The sequence below is a fragment of the Papio anubis genome, unplaced genomic scaffold (genome assembly GCF_008728515.1).
Source record: "Papio anubis isolate 15944 unplaced genomic scaffold, Panubis1.0 scaffold319, whole genome shotgun sequence".
Classification (NCBI taxonomy): Eukaryota; Metazoa; Chordata; class Mammalia; order Primates; family Cercopithecidae; genus Papio; species Papio anubis.
In genome coordinates, this window is record NW_022163313.1 from 88,941 (window position 1) to 106,714 (window position 17,774).

The window sequence follows — 17,774 nt, forward strand, 5'->3', positions numbered from 1 at the left end:
TGCATCGGGAGAACGAGGTAGAGAATTGAAGGTTCAGTAATGGGACCTGTCATGTTCATGTGAGATACATATTCAAATATGGGTTGACAAAGTTCTCCACTCCCTTCTCAGAAAACCACATTTCTTTTGGACTTCCTGTCTCTTTAAAAATCTACACTTTCTTTCTAACTTTCCTTGATGGACTTAAAGAAAAAATATTTTCACTTATCAATCTTTACTCCTGATCTCTTCTTTTCCTTTTATTATTTATGTATTATGCATTAGGTATGCAAATTAACTATACAAGCAAATATATAGATTCAAACATCAAATACACTAACGTACGTCCATGCATAAAGGGTGGATTTCCTTTCATTCTTTCATTAGACCAAAATTTTCTGAGGATAGAAGCTTTATCCTTTTTAATATATTGATGTATAAAATTTCTGAAAGGATAAGCAGCCATGATTCTAGTGAATAAGAAGGTCTAATGAATTTCTGAATTTTAAAAACAATCTTTTTGGTTGTTTACCTAGGGCTAAGTGTCTTTTGTTTTGCCTGCTACGGTTCATTTCCAAAATAATCAGATGTCTATCAGACAGGAGGTAAAGGAAGAGAGGAATCAAAACATTCATATGCTTCTATCTGCTCTTGATTTTGAGACTTGTCAGGTACATGTTGAATTGTTGGAAATCTTCTCCCAGGGCTTTCTGTAATAGTATAAAAAATTTCTTTTATGTGGCAGTAATGTTTTGTAGAAGGGTTACTTTGTGTTTTCCTAACAAACACTTCAAACTACACAGATGGATTCTGATATCCACCAATAGATGCAAATTAATCAGCACTTAAAAAAACTGAATAGATATTATGAATTAATGGCCAGTACTCAATAAGTTGGTCAATTATCCAAACTTTTTATATGTCTGTGCTAAATGCTTCTCATCTATTTGAATTAAGTGCCTGTGCCTATTGAGAACATTAAACTACAAACCAAATAAAACATTTAGGCAACTGCAGTTTTTTTTTTTTTTTTCTTGTCAGAGACACAGTCTTGCTTGGTAGGTCACCAAGTCTGGAGTGCAGTGGCGCAATCTTGGCTCACTGGAGCCTCCATCTCCTGGGCTAAAGCAATCCTCCCACCTCAGCCTCCTGAGTAGCTGGGACAATGGGGGTTTAGCACCACACCTGGCTAATTTCTGCAGTTTTAGTGGAGACAGGGTTTTGCCATGTTGCTCTGGCTGGTCTTGAAATCCTGGGCTCAAGTGATTTGCCTGCCTCGGCTTCCCGAAGTACTGGGATTTTAGGGATGAGCCACTGCACCCTGCTTCAACTGTAGCATTTTAAAATTATTTTTGAAAATGTGTTCTACTAAGATTTACCTCTGAGTCGTAATCTGCAAGGATCCAGGGGAAGACAGGATACTGCATGAGATCATTATATGATCTGCCAGCCAAAGTGTTCAAATGCATCAAATATTGGAAGTTGCTGATTTCACCTCTCTGGAAAAAGATGAATATTCATTTTTGAGCAATCAATGATTTCCACTATGTTCAGCTTTTAAAATTTTATATGCAAAATGATGTAAAGGACAAATTCTTTTTAACAGATTTCAGAACAATGAAATACTTTTTTTTCTAAAAAGAATGAAAATAAAACATTTTCTCTATGGTATATATTTTATGGATAATTAAAGTGCTTTTAACTGTATGACTTCTACTCTAACTACAAACTTCTAAGGAAGCTCATATATTCATTAAACTTACCTCCCATCTCTGAGTCACAGACTTCTCTCCAACCAAAGTGCTAAGCAACCCAGATCTAAAAGCAATACATAATACAATAAATTAGAAGCAATAAAATTTTAAATCTGAAAAATTATAAAGTTGAAAAATTTAAGTCATCTGGTCCAGGAATTTTTCAAACTGTGGAGGATCTATTAGTGGGTCATAAAATCAGTTTAGTGGGCTGTGATCAGCATTTTGAAATATGAAGTAACATAGAACTGAATTGAAGAAAACAGAGGACATCAGAAGGCATCACATACCTTAAGGGAAAGTATTTTTTTGTGAATTTTGTTTGAGTATTTATAACTCCATTTATGTGTCTTGGGATGAATGTAATATATATTTTTTACTCTAGGTCATATTCAAAAGAGTTGGAAGAACACTGATCTAGTTCAACTTTTTTTTTTTTTTTGAGATGGAGTCTTGCTCTGTCACCCAGGCTGGATTGCAGTGGCATGGTCTCGGCTCACTGCAGCCTCTGCCTCCTGGGTTCTACTGATTCTCCTGCCTCAGCCTCCTGGGTAGCTGTGATTACATGCACTCACTACCATGCCCAGCTAATTTTTGTATTTTTAGTAGAGGCATGGTTTCACCATGTTGCCCAGGCTGGTCTCGAACTCCTGACCTCAGGTGATCCTCTCACCTCAGCCTCCCAAAGTGCTAGGATTACAGGCGTGAGCCACAGTGCCTGGCCTTCTTTTTCTTTTTAAAACTATTTTATAATTTATTTTTTGTAGAGATGGGGTCTTGCTATGTTGCCCAGGTCGGTCTCAAGATCCTGGCCTCAAATGATCCTCCTAACTCAGTCTCCCAAATTATTGGGACTAGAGGCATAAGCCATACACTAACCATAGTCTTTCTTATTTTTACTATAATCACTAAGCAAACAGATCCAAGGATACTTAATTAGAATAACTGAAATATTATATAATACTCTGTACACAGTACGTACATAATACATTAGATAAGTGAATGAAAATATGAATATTGTATAACAGGAAAGTCACTGGTGTCCAGGCCATTTGAAATTTAAGCATTACTTTTTTGGGGACAGCAGACTTCCTTAAAATGTTATAAAATCCTATTTAAGGTTTATCAGCTTTATAATATTGATAATTAATAATTGGTCATGGAACCAGGAGAAAGTATTTATATGTTTTCTTTTCTGAAAGGAAATTAATACATTTGTAAACCTTAGGTCCTAAACACATCCAGCTCGATGGTACTATTTTCCACTTTGAGATAGTCTTTCCATCAGACAAACTGAATGCACAAGATACTCTCTTTGGAAAAATAGCCATGATCACTCTTCAACATCGTAAGAAAGGGAACAACTGAAATGGAAGACTAAAGTTGGAAAAGAATTTCTGTTTCTTGCCTCTGAGCTCTTAAAAGTTCTTTAACAACTGCCAACTCAGCACAGGAAGTAGCAAGAACAAAGAAATAGCAAGTTTAAGATTATCTAGGAAGCAGTAACAATTTGCTTACAAGTAGAAAAAAGGCTCATTATGTTTTTAAGGAAATTTTTCACTTCCTGTATTTATGTTAACAACAACACAAATGATTAGGAGCAGAACATGTTTCTGGGGTTAACAAAAGCATGTATTTAGCATTGTATTTGCTAAGGCTTGGCTATAAAAAAATAAAAACAAAACTTAAAGAGAAATACACAACATATATAGAGGCACACAGATTGGAATCAAATTTTATTTACAAATTACATAATCTCTAGAACTTTCAAAAGTCATTTTCTTGCATGCTCTAATAATTAATTTACAGCCCCAAAGCACTGCTTCTTTCCAGTGGATTATAAAAGGCTACCACTTATTGAGTGATGTAAATGGAGCTGGGTCTATGGATTCTTGAAATGGCTATGTCATCTAGAAGGCATCGCTAACATGAAATGCGGCTATAAAGAGCATAAAGGAATCACTGACAGTTCAGAATACACAAAAACAGAGGTTTAAATGTAAATGTCAAAAAGCAAAATTTAGAGGAAAACTGGGAAATCTGCAACAAATACGACAAGCAAAGGAGTAATAACTTATGGTAGAAAAATCCTACACAAATTAATGAGATCTCAAAGGAAAAATAGGCAAAAGATATGGACAATTTACAAATAATGATTCTAAATGGCTAATAAACATATACAGAGCTCATGCTTACTAATAATCAAAGAAATATACATTTAAAAAATGAGAAAACATTTTATAAAATCAATAAAATAAAAAAATTAATATACAGGCCAGGTGTGGTGGCTCACGCCTGTAATCCCAGCACTTTGGGAGGCCGAGGTGGGTGGATCACAAGGTAGGGAGTTCGAGAGCAGCCTGGCCAATATGGTAAAACCCCATCACTACTAAAAATACAAAAATTAGCCGAGCATGGTGGCGCACACCTGTAGTCCCAGCTACTTGGGAGACTGAGGCAGAAGAATTGCTTGAACCCGGGAGGCGGAGGCTGCAGTGAACTGAGATCATGCCACTACACTTCAGCCTGGGCAACAGAGCAAAACTCCGTCCCAGTAATAATAATAATAATAATAATAATAATACACAAAGTTAGCAAGTATCTATTGAGACAAACTTATCCACTAATAGTACAATATAAACTTGTATAGTTTTTATGAATATCAAGTTGGTTTTGTGTATCAAGAGCCTTAAAATTCCTACTCTTTGTTTTATTAAGGGGACTCTACCACAATAAAATAATGAAGAATCATAGCCGGGCGTGGTGGCTCATGCCTGTAATCCCAGAACTTTGGTGGGCCAAGATGGGCGGATCCCTTAAGGCCAGGAGTTTGAGACCACCCTGGCCAACATGGCAAAACCCCTTCTCTACTAAAAATACAAAAATTAGCCAGGCATGGTAGCACATACTTGTAATTCCAGCTACTCGGGAGGCTGAGAACTGCTCAGCCTGATGCTGAGAATCGCTTGAGCCCAGGAGGCAGAGGTTGCAGTGAGCCAAGATCACCCCATTGCACGCCAGCCTGGGTAACAGAGGGAAACTCTGTCTCAAAAGAAAAAAAAAAAAAAAATAATAACGAAGAATCACATTTCCAGTCTTATGATAAGAAAACCTGATAAACACCAGGCGCGGTGGCTCACATCTGTAATCCCAGCACTTTGGGAGGCCGAAGCGGGCAGATCACCTGAGGTCAGGAGTTTGAGACCAGCCTGACCAACGTGGCAAAACCCCGTCTCTACTAAAAATACAAAAATTAGCCAGGTGTGGTGGCAGGCACCTGTAATCCCAGCTACTTGGGAGGCTGAGGCAGGAGAATCTCATGGACACAGGAGGCGGAGGTTACAGTGAGCCAAGATGTGTCATTGCACTCCAGCCTGGGTGACAGAGTGAGACTTCATCTCAAAATAATAATAATAACAATAATTTAAAAAAAGCAAAAACCTGACAAAGATGAAATATCCAAAAATTACATGATGTTTTATATATGTGATGAATAGGTAGCAAATGATAGTTATGTTTCTGAATAGTTTTTTAAAGACAAGAGGTAATATTTAAATATAACACTGAATAGAAGAAGCAGGATAAAAACTTGTATTTAGAGTATAAACTCAGTTATGTACACAACCAATGTACTCATGCTTTAAAGAACAGAAGGTAATTGATCAAAATGTGAGCAGTGATTTGACATAGTGATTATGCATACCTTTTTCTTTTCTTCCTTTAGTTTTCAGTACTTAAAAAAAAGTTTGCAACCACTAGGGGAAAAACACTCATTTAAAATGTTAAATAATACTGTCCAGATATGAATCATCCCAACTTCACTACTAAACTGTAACATTCAAGGAACAAACCACCTACCCCTGCTCCACACTCGTGTTTGGTCGTTGTCCAGATACGGATTCTGAACTGTCCGTTAGAGACGGCACTACAGCCAAAAACCTGAAAAATTTAAAACAGCATAAAATTGAAAATGAAGTCTCAGTCAGGATCTAATGGGAAGCTTTAGAAAGGATGATTTGTTTAGATGTTCATAGTTGCATCTACCCTCCCATAACCCACTGAATGGCAGGCAAAAGGAGTATATAATAATTAGAATACTCTTTGGGTTATAAAAAAAATATGATGACATCCAGAGCCAAATATAAATGCCCATAACAAAATCTATTATTTTGGACTTCTCTGAATAGGAAAAAATTTCTTAGCACTAAAAACAATAGCACCTTTAGAAATTAAAAAATCAGATAAGTAAAAGTGAATCTCAATCACTTTACTTAGCTCTTCCCATATGTGAAAGGAGTTTTGGGCTACCAATCAATATCCACACGTGCTTTATTTGAACCACCCTCATTTCCCAGCTGCTCACAGGTAATATTACTGTACTGCAATGAGAAGCAATGTTGGATGGTTTAGTTATTCCTCATGGAAATAATTTGAAATATAAAAATTTTCTATAATAGAGGGATTGCCAGGATCTACATCACCCTTCAAAGAGCAAGAGAATGCCTCTCATCTACATGGTTAGTTCAGAATAGCCTTATTATTCACACATTCAAGAGAATGATCTTTAAATACCAGAGATACGTGTTGCTTTTCCTTTTTAAAAAAATTTATAGGCTGAGTGCGGTGGCTCATGCCTGTAATCTCAGCACTTTGGGAGGCCAAGGTGGGCAGATCATGAGGTCAGGAGATTGAGACCATCCCGGCCAACATGGTGAATGAAACTCCATCTCTACTAAAAACACAAAAATTAGCTGGGTGTGGTGGTACATGCTTGAAATCCCAGCTACTTGGGAGGATGAGGCACGAAAACTGCTTAAACCTGGTGGGCGGAGGCTGAAGTGAGGCAAGATCATGCCACTGCACTCCAGCCTGGTGACAGAGCAAGACTCTGTCTAAAAAAAAAAAAAAAAAAAAAAAAAAAATTATTATTTTTTGAAACAGTGCCTTGCTCACTCAGGCTAGAGTGCAGTGGTGTGATCATGGCTTACTGCAACCTTGACCTCCTGGGCTTAAGCAATCCTCCCACCTCAACCTCCCATTACAGGCATGTGCCACAATGCCTGGCTAATTATTTTATTTTTTTATAGAGACAGGGTCTCACTATGTTGCCCAGGCTGGTCTTGAAGTCTAGACCCAAGTGATCCTCCCTCGTTGGCCTCCTAAAGTGCTGAGGATATGAACGTGAGCCATTGCATAGCTTGGCCTGTTTTTCGCTTAAAAGGAAATTTTAAATATAGTTTATTAAAGATAAAAATATGCTTAAATTAGACTATCTGCCTTATTTAGCTATACTACTTTTTTCAAGGATGAAGGTATCCAACATCCCTTCCATGGCCAGAGAAAAGTCCCACGTAAATTAAATTTCTAAGGGAACTCAGTCCTTGCATTCAATAGCAAGAAACTGCATTGGCTTCATTTTGGTAAATACAAAGAAACCTTATTTTGAAAGTAAAGGTTTATTTTTGGCCAGGCACGGTGGCTCATGCCTGTAATCCCAGCACTTTGGGAGGCCGAGGCAGGCGGATCACGAGGTCAGGAGATTGAGACCATCCTGGCTAACATGGTGAAACCCCGTCTCTACTAAAAATACAAAAAAATAAGCCAGGCATGGTAGCGGGAGCCTGTAGTCCCAGCTACTCGGGAGGCTGAGGCAGGAGAATGGCGTAAACCTGGGAGGCGGAGTTTTAAGTGAGCCGAGATCAGGCCACTGCACTCTAGCCTGGGTGACAGAACGAGACTCTGTCTCAAGAAAAAAAAAAGAAACTAAAGTTTTATTTTTAAAGCTACAGTTTCATCATCCTTTGTATGTAGAGACACAGGACTTAGTGATAAAAGTAGTTTTTGATGATTTCTACTATAAGTTAGCAGGAGGAAAAATGGTATGTCACAATAGAATTGCATTATTTTAAAAGTTAGAAGAACAATTGTTTCAAGAGGCTGGCAACAATAATACAAATTATTTTCTTCAAAGATGTTGGCTCAATGATCTAAATTCTAGATTTTTAAAAACTAGCAAAACTGAGAAAAGATTCCCCCTCCCATCTCTTCCCACAGTAGTATACAAAGTGTTCCTAACAAACAAGACCTTTGATAGACTTTGTTTCTAATTCCTTTCTGAAAAGCAAGGAGGTAATTCCGTCCATCTCCAGAGAAAACTTCCACAGCAATAGGCTGAAATGATCAGAGAGAAAAACATTAAGAAAAAACAGAAGTTCACAAATAAGATTATATATTAACTTTTCCACTATGAATTTCTACAATGTTCAAGAAGTTAATTTGCTAACACTTTTAAAGTCATGAATTCCCTGAAGATTAAGCTACAAAATAAACAGATATTTCTTATTCTGCTCAATTTATTTCTAAAATCTTTAATAACAGAATAAAAATAATTATCATACAATTATAATTTTATAAAATTATAGTAAGGATGTAATTTTTATATTAGAAGAAAACTAAAATGTTAATTTGGATAGCTACAGGGAAAGATGGATAACAAAGATAATCACTCAAATTTTAGGTTGTGTTTAAACAAGAGAAATGCATTGTACAAAATTATGCATCCACATGACCTGAGGTGACCTGAGTCTGTCTATAACCAAATCTAAGGATTATTCTAAATGCAGATCCTGGCCGGACACGGTGGCTCATGCCTGTAATCCCAGTACTTTGGGAGGCTGAGGTGGGTGGATCACGATGTCAGGAAATCAAGACCAACCTGGCTAACATGGTGAAACCCCGTCTCTACTAAAAAATACAAAACAATTAGCCAGGTGTGGTGGCGGGCACCTGTAGTCCCAGCTACTCAGGAGGCTGAGACAGAAGAATGGTGTAAACCCGGGAGGTGGAGCTTGCAGTGAGCCTAGATCACGCCACTGCACTCCAGCCTGGGCGACAGAGCAAGACTCCGTCTCAATAAATAAATAAATAAATAAATAAATAAATAAATACAGATCCTATTGAGGGTTTCCATGGCACATACCAATTTTTAAATAATACATTTTCAGAATAAAGAAACAGGACAAAACAGTACTACTAAATTGACTCACCTGCAGGAGATATCTCCTTTTATGAACTTCCTTGATATCTTCATATGCAAAAATGCTGCATGTTCTCTTGAGTTGACTAGGACCTTGCCTGGCTCCTCTAGGGATAATTGGCTCATGCATACTACAGGCAGCCAAGAGAAAAAGCAAATAAACAAAAACACAGCAAGAGATAAATTTACTGTTCCACAAAGGGAGAGCTAATTTTAAACACATGAACAGGATGGAGGAATAATATATATCAGAATTTTCAGTTAAAAAATACGTTTAAAAGAAAAATTTGTTAGCTACCTGAGATACAAGGAACCCCCTTTGATGAATGCAATTTTAAAAACTCCCCTATTACTGTCAGGACCAAGTTATTCACCAGACATGGTTAGCACAGTGCTTCAGCTCACATACTTTCTGGGGACCAAGAAAATGTCTTAATTTATTTTAAAAATCAGAAAAAAAAATCAACTTTTAGGAAGAAAAAGGTAGAAAAAAATGTTTTAATATGTGATTATATTTATACCATTAGTCACAACATATAAGTTTAAATATTTTTGTATGGAAAAAGGACCCATAAAAGTCTTCATGTGACCCTGACTGTTGCTGAAAGTAATTATTTGAAATATCTCCTAGGAATGAACTATAGAAACAATGTCTGTATTCAAGGGTGCTAGGAAAATGTTAAAGAGGAGAAGCAGCCAGCCTGTTGATCTTCTAAGCCCTAAGCTTCTTATCCTTTTTCTAGCTTGGTCTCTCTCCCGAGTTTTCCACTACTTACTATTAGTTTCATCACAGGACAGCAGAAGAAAAGGAAGATGCCTACAACTCAGTCAGTAAATCTCTGCTAATGCTTTAGTCATGCTGTTTCTAGGGTACTCAGTACCTGATGATGCTCTTTCATTTTTAGGAGTATTGTGCAGTTACCTGCATTTTCTCTACAATTGTATATCTGCTATATTTTTTAAAAGGACGATTTATAAATTCAGAATAAATTTATAAATATATAGATTATAATATAAATAACTCGGAATGCACAGAAATAAACGTTATTTAGCTTTCATCTTAATAAAGAAGCCAAACATTTTCATTATTACCTTAAAATAACTGAATATCATCTTTGTGAGTATGTAATGATGAATACACACAAACTGAGAGAGAACATTACCTAGAACACAATTTTTTGATTAAAAAAGAAAACTATGCAAATATACTTTCTGTCTTCTAAAGACAGTCATACATTGTGTCTCTTCATTCATTTACTTACTTTGGAGGTAAGGTTTCAATATCTCTTATTTCCCTGGTTGCTGTCATGGTAAATCCATCAATCACATAAAAATGCTCTTTACCAAAAAGAAGGAGCCCCTCACTGGTATCTAGGCCCTGGACTCGAGCACAACGGTACATGTGTTGGATCTATAAAGAAGCCCGTAAACATTCATTAATACAGGTATTTTGTAAAGATCAATTTTTGTTAGACTATTATGGCATCCCTAGAGCTAAGCATATTAAATCAGAGTTTAAACATATTCAGAAGAATAAGCTTAGATTACAGTCTGATTTGCACCTGACTAGAGTAAAACTAAACAATTCCTTCATACCCATCCACTCATCTGCCAATCCCATCTCTCTCAATATTCTGGGTGTACTTTCTGTAGGCCAGGCACATATGCGCTAGCTTCTAAAAGTGAAGAACATTAGATAAGGCTCCTGCCCTCATGAAGGGAGACAGACACAGCAAGCTTGGCAGGAAAGGGAATTGAGGCATACATGTAAGGAGATTAGAATAGGATTGTGTTCTATGTGAGGCAAGATGACACAGAGTGAAAATTGCAGGGCCTGCTAACTCAGGGTAAATTTCCAGGTCTGCCACTTTGTAGACTGGGTCAAATTTCTTAATTTCTCTGAGCCTCCATGTCTTCATTTGTAAATTTCTAATTGACTTGTGAGAAATAAGTGAGATAATGTACATAATCAGGTTAGGAATTATTGGTTGTTTTCTCTTCCACACAGTTTACCTTCTTTTTCCATCATATCCCCTGGAAATGGAACTGTAGAATTTGTTTCTATTCATTCCCCACCTGGATTCTGCTCCCTGGAGACTATTGTACTGTTGCAAAAAGCCAAGCTTGGCAGAAGGTGTGTTTTCCTCATAGGAAGGAGCATTGCTAAATCTCTCAAAGTAAGTATCGTTTTCTCTCCAAAGGGCAGTATCTAATTCTTTGTAAAAACTCTTTCTTGCTTAAACTTAGTTCAACATGAGTCAAGACAAAAATCAGCAATTAAATCAGAGTTAAACAAATGTCAGTTTGAATACACTTCCCGCACTATTAAAACTTAAAGCAACTACAGCAAAAACTGTACTCACGAGATTAAAATTTTTAAAATGAAAGCATTGTAGTAAGCTTTCTAAAATACCTAAATATAAGTCAATTTTCATTGCTACATCTGATCAATCCTGATATACTTTAAAAGTTTCTCTATTGCAGTATATTTATGCATATATACACATACATACATACATATATTATATATACACACACACACAAAATGCTTATTTCCTAAGTGTATGGCTGGATTAATTTTCAAATGCTAAAAATTTGGTGTGACCAGCATCCAGACCAAGAAACAGAATGCTCCCCAGTCCGTAGAAGCCTCTCTTGTGCTTCCTTCATATCTGGGGTACTTTTATAGTTACATGATCTTTTCTTAATGTATTGTCATTCAATATTAATTAGGGCACACATTTGAACAGAACTGTTTTGATTATACTCCAATTTCTAGTGACTACTTAGAGCGTAAGACCTCAAAGGTTTTATACCAAGATCTAATGTAACAGACAAAAGAACATCCTTTAAAAAGGTGATATTCATGACACATTCACGTCATTCATTCCCTTGTTTGTTCAACCAATCATGCCTTCATTCAAAGGTTTATTGGTTATCTATTATGCAACTGGACCTGTGCAAGGCAATGAGATAGGGATAAGACACAGTTTGCCTATAAGGAGCTCAAAATCTAGGACAAGAGAAAGATATTGGAACAAGTAATTATGACATAATACAGAGTGATATATATAAGGCATCATGAAAGTATAGAGGAAGGGTATCCAACCAAGCCTGAGCTAGCAAAAGAGTCAAAGAAAGCTTCCTATGTTTGACTATTACAAACATCCAGATAAATGGGATAACACACAGGATTTATTAGGATAAAGGTTAAGCAAGTAAAAAGAAGAGGGGCATTTTGGCAGGAAAAAACAATATGAGTGACATGGTTTGCATGTGTGTCCCCTACACAGCTCATGTTGCAATGTGATCCCCATTGTTGGAGGGGCAGCCTTATGGGAGGTGTTTGGGTCATGGAAGTGGGACCCTCACAAATGGCTTGGTGTCGTCCTGGCGGTAATGAGTCCTCACTCTATCAGTTCACACAAGAGCGCCTTTTCTTACCATGTGACAAGCCTGCACCCCTTCATCTTTTGCCACGAGTTAAAGCTTTCTAAGGCCTCATCAGAAGCCAAGCAGATGCTGGTGCCATGCTTGTACAGCTTGTAGAAGTGTTAAGCCAAATAAACATGTTTTCTTTATAAATTATCCAGCCTCAAGTATTCCTTTATAGCAATGCAACATGGACAACACAATGAGTAAAGTGCAGAGTGGAAAAAAAACACAACATGGTGGGTGTAATGAACTCCAAGGTGTACCAGGCTGCAGGGGATCAGGTTATAAGACAGAGTCAGTGGAATGAGACCAGAGAGGTGAGCAGGGTATTGGAGGTTGAGTGAGAAATAGGAAGGTGATATCTTCTGTGAGTGAAGGACAGTAGGGGCTAAATAATCCAAGGCTGGAGGTGACAGTCCAGATTGGCTGAAGCTGCTGGTAGGTTATTACTGGAATTACGGAGATGTAGAAAAAAATACAAGGCCAGATTGCTGAATAGGCTGTCTACATGGACTTGAAATAGAGAATTATGGCAAGATCTGTGGTATAGAGGAAGACAGAGAATTAGGTGCCAGTTGTTAATACTGTATCTGATGAAACCTTATGCTGTTTAATGTTCCAGGGGAGTGAGAAAACCCTTACAGAAGAGAGAAGTAGAGTACTGAACCCAAAAGGCTGCTTAAAGCTGTATTTTATTACAGAGGCTAAAGCATTTACTTTCCACAGCTACCCTATCAACTCATGTTGTCTTAATAATATGTTACTGAAATATTTACAATCCTTACTTTTCAGAAGCACAATACCTTTTCTCCTTCCTCTAACAGACGCAGTAAGGTAGCATTATCTGTTTTCTCCTCCTCTTCTATGGAGCTGCCCTCGGCAATCTGGTCTTGTAGCTGCTCCTGGTTCTCCTCATCTCCTCCATCAGGTGCAGATCGGGAGCGTTTTAGAGGAGGCTTGACCAAACCTACAGTATAATAACCAAGAGGGCCATGTGGCATTGCAAGGACCTTGTGCAGAAGCAGTTTAGTCTCATGTAGTCCCTTCTACAGATATCCAATTTGAGACAATTCTGGAAGGTATAGGGAGGTAGCACATTCAGTGGTTAAGAACATAGTCCTCTGGAGTTAATGACCTTGGAAAATTATTCAACTTTCTGAACCTTAGTTTCTTATCTAAAAAACTGGGACAAGAGCCAGGTATGGGCAATATAGCAAGACTCTGTCTTAAAACAACAACAACAACAAAAAAACACCTGGTACAAGTACAGTATCTTCTTAGAGGATTGTTGGACTACATTAGGTAATTCATGTGAAGTGCTTAGCATTATGCTTAATACATAATAAATTCTCAGTAAGTGTCAGGTGATGATGATAACAGAACCTATAATAGTAAGAATGGTGTAGCTTAGGTAGGTGTCATTAAGGGGACACCATGAATAAATAATCAAGTATTGTCACAAAAATAAAGATAGCAAACTATAAACATGATTATGACTGGGTGCAGTAGCTCATGCCTATAATCACAGCACTTTGGGAGGCCAAGGTGAGCCCATCACCTGAGGTCAGGAGTTTGAGACCAGCCTGGGCAACATTGCAAAACCCTGTCTCTACTAAAAATAAAAAAATTAGCCGGGTGTGGTGGTGCATGCCTGTAGTCCCAGCTACTCAGGAGGCTGAGGTAGGAGAATCGCTTGAACCTGGGAGGCAGAGGTTGCAGTGAGCTGAGATCATGCCACTGCACTCCAGCCTGGGTGACACACCAAGACTCTGTCTCAAAAAAAGTAAAAAATAAACATGATTACAAGATATCCCACCTATTTGGAGGACTCTTGAAGACTATTTCATGCCTCATTTCACAAGTGGCAGTACAGTTTTTCATACATGAATTAATTTGATCAAAATACCAGGTCAGAAAGAACAGAATTCTTTATAATACAGGGACATATAATTTAATCTGCAGATTAAGGAAACATTTTACTACCTACATTTTGACAACTTTTTAGTAATCAGAGTAGGATAAATTAAAATCAGTTGATAGTAACCAGTGAGGACCCAAAGTATGAGAAATCCTTAAAATACACGCTAGGACCCAAAGTATGAGAAATCCTTAAAATACACGCTAAATCACATATTTTGATTAAATTAATACTCTTTGTGCCATCCAAAGTAACACTATACCTGCCTGTTACAGTTGCTCTAAGCACTTTGGAAAAGCACAAGTCAGCCCGAGTCTTATCCTTTGAATATTACTTATCAGAGGTTTTGCTTTGCCTTGAGAAGAGCCTTGTTTTCATATTCGAACAAGTGTAATAAGTAAGCAACAGAGATCAAATCCTCCAGAGAACATCCACAAGGGGAGAAAGCTTACAGCTGCATTATTTTTAGCTTAATGAATCAAAACCTCCATTTCTATGTCTTGCATAATACCCTGTATATTTATGCTTTTAGCTCAATTAGAATCAGGCCAGAGAAGTTAAGAGCCAATGACCCAAACACAATCTATCAAACTCTGTGGATTATACCTTGGCTTGTATCCAGTAATAGCTTTGAACCCAATTCAATAACTGTGCTGGTGCAATGTCAACAAAATTAGAAGGCTTTAAATCTCTGTTCAACTACCAAAAGTTTCAGTGATTTTATGAAAATGTTGGAACAATTATAAAATGTTTAGTAAGTCATAGTCATCACATGAGAGAACAGGTATAACAACAGGAGAAACTGATCACAATTTAAATAGTGTTTTTTGTTGACACAGTCCTAAACAGATTGCTTTAAAACAATCCGAAACTAATTTTTAATTTATTAACTCATGAAAACTCATTTTTAATTTCTTAGTTTTTAATTCTAAAACTAACTTTTAATTAAAATCTTAATTTACACTTTAGGGATGTATAGAATATGCAAAGACTTTTGAATTTGTGTTGAATCAGAGGCTTAAGATTAAAACAACGAATTGATTTACTTACTCGAACTGAATCCTCATTCTGTGCTAGTCATGTGTCAAAATTTATAAAATAAGAAAAAACAATCTGTCTTTGAGAAAAACTCATAAATTAGAAAATGGAAACATACAGCAGTGAAAAATCACTGAAACTGCTATAACAGACATGCGCAAAGTACTATCAGTGAACAGAGGAGTTGGAGAAGACTTTAGAGAAGGATGATTTTATACATGACCAGTGAGTTTAAGACTGAGTAGGATGTGTTAAGGTAAGGATAATGGAGAAGCTGTAGAAAAGAAGAAACCATTTCAGGCTGAGGGCACCAATGTAAAAGTACAGAATCTGAAAGTCCATGGACATTGTAGTCCAATTCATCATCTATTCAGCTCCTAAAGTTTAGATCTGGGATAATCTCTCTCAACTCATAGGAAGAAAAACCATTATTCCTTACTATTGGCTAATATGCACTAATTACAGGTTTAATAGTTATTTTAATTTTATAAATATTTAGTTATTAAGCCCTTAACTTAAAATATCAAGTGCTGAGGCACATGTTCTCAAGACCTTCTGAGGCTGTGTCATGAAAAAATGCATATGCATATTAAAAAAAAAACTAAATATCAAGTGCCATTGAGGATTCTGAGAAATACAATTAAAAAACCATTAAGCCAATGGGCACGTGACATTCATTTGTAGGCAATAAACAAAAGCAAGTGTCTTTAGTTCTGACAAAGAAATCAATCGTTAAGAAGGGTGAGATGGTAAAATATGTATAGATATTTTAAAAGTTGGGCCTACTATTTACAGTTGCTCAAATTTTTGTATGAATTCAAATACAAGAATGTTCCAAAATCACTTTTAATCAAAATCAAAAAGGCAGGCTGACCTCTGACTTTAGCAATAGTGTCTTCCCCATGCTCTGGTTCTTGCTGAGCAGCTTCGCCTTCTGAACTCTCCACAATGGTGTCTTGGACAATGGTGGGATTGCCAGAGGCCAGTCGCATGTAGTACTCTTTACTGTCATAACTTACGGCTCTTCTGTATCGAGCGGGTTTCTAAGAAGTGACAAAAGAAAATGACTGAAGATAACTATCATCAAGAATTAAAACATAATATTCTTGAGGAAAGGTATGGTGTCAAGGTGTGTTACCTTTTTAAAGGGGCTTTTCATAGACTGTATGTATATACAGTAAATCCACATTTTTGGGTTAGGTTTCTCTGTTTTAAAATTCCATTGAGTTTTTTAAAGACATACATAAAACAACAATATTAGCAGTTTTGTTCTTCCTGAAATAATCTCTAGCCAAAAAACGTTTCTGTGTTAGTGCAGTGTGTCTTCTTTGGTGTATGAGAAAACCTCCCCATCCAGTAAAGAGAATGCTCACTGCTGAAGAGCATCGAGCTGCAAAGAGCCTGTCTAGTCTGTGAGGAGCCTGGAACTTTGCTTCCACCCCAAGTGAAGTAATTAGGTCAGGCCTAAAGGTCCACACACTCAGAATAATCAGTGTGAGTGTGTAGTTCAAATACTTGGAGGTACAGACTCAATTGCCCTATTCTTTCCTATATTCCCAGGTTTCACTGAGAACAGCCAAAACCTTCTTCAGATCCTTCTGAGAGTCCTGACCCAAAAAGGAATCAAGAAGTTTTATGCCAGTTGACACTCTGGTTAGCTTGCCACTGCAAGCTGCTCTCTCCAATTTGCTCATTCTCATTGTCTGTTGTGTAAAGTAATATGACCCATAACTAACTCAACTAAATGAGTATATTAAGAACATACAGCAGTCCATTTTGAAGAAGAAATTAATTACCTAGAAACATAAGGATTTGATGTCTTAGAACATGATACATGAACATTTCTTTTCCTGATTAGCCTTTATTCTCAAAACAGGTTCTCCAACTGACTTAAATTGTTTTCCCCTTAAAATCATAGAAGATGAGAAACTAAGATCTCAAATATCCTACAAAATATCAGACAGAGGGAAAAGTTGGCATGTATATACGATCCTCGGATCAGAATTAGACCCACACCAGGGATTAATAATTTTAAAAATATGAAATCTGAAACATGCTTTGAAACCTTCCCCTTCTAAATATGACTTTACTTTCCTATAAACAAGAATACGTAATTTTAAAAATTCTACTATCGGTCTAGTCTTGAAACTCAAATAGTCAATATGCATCATTTACAACAATGCCCTTTTCAAGCAACATTTTTTTTAAGTGATTTCCAACTAAAGTGGAAAACAAGTGTCCTTTGGGTGAGACATGTAGAATGAGATACTGAACCAAATTTTAGATAAAAAAATAACTAAGTGAAGCCACATTAGCCTTTTTTAACTTCAGGCACAGAGCAAGGAAACAGTTGCCAGTGAACTGAGGAATGATATACAGCAAATGGAGACTGAAAATATTACTTGACACAGGAAAGTATTAAAATGATGTAAAATAATATTACAATTTGGAGGATCTGATGGGTAAACAAACAAGAACACTGCACTATTTTTGAAAATGAAAGGAAGGTAGATTTTGTACCATAAAAATTCTTTTGTATGAGGTATCTTCAACTCAAAATTGCTAATATTTAAAAAGATAAAAGCATTGTTAGTGATGGGCAAGACAATGAATT

At 36.8% G+C, this 17,774-nt stretch overlaps 1 protein-coding gene across 1 annotated transcript in view; it reads right to left on the bottom strand.

Annotated features, from left to right (window-relative positions):
- The window catches only part of LOC116273026 (WD repeat and FYVE domain-containing protein 3-like), a 55,017-nt gene extending 37,249 nt beyond the window's left edge, over positions 1-17,768 (bottom strand). The window contains exons 1-8 of the mRNA XM_031661969.1: positions 16,035-17,768; positions 13,008-13,171; positions 10,032-10,180; positions 8,780-8,900; positions 7,819-7,904; positions 5,592-5,672; positions 1,743-1,797; positions 1,359-1,478 (exon numbers count right to left, since the gene is read on the bottom strand). Of these exons, the coding sequence (XP_031517829.1) occupies positions 1,359-1,478; positions 1,743-1,797; positions 5,592-5,672; positions 7,819-7,904; positions 8,780-8,900; positions 10,032-10,180; positions 13,008-13,171; positions 16,035-16,152 (894 nt within the window). The 5' untranslated portion in view covers positions 16,153-17,768. The remainder of the gene's footprint in view (positions 1-1,358; positions 1,479-1,742; positions 1,798-5,591; positions 5,673-7,818; positions 7,905-8,779; positions 8,901-10,031; positions 10,181-13,007; positions 13,172-16,034) is intronic.
- Between the last annotated feature and the right edge of the window lie 6 nt (positions 17,769-17,774).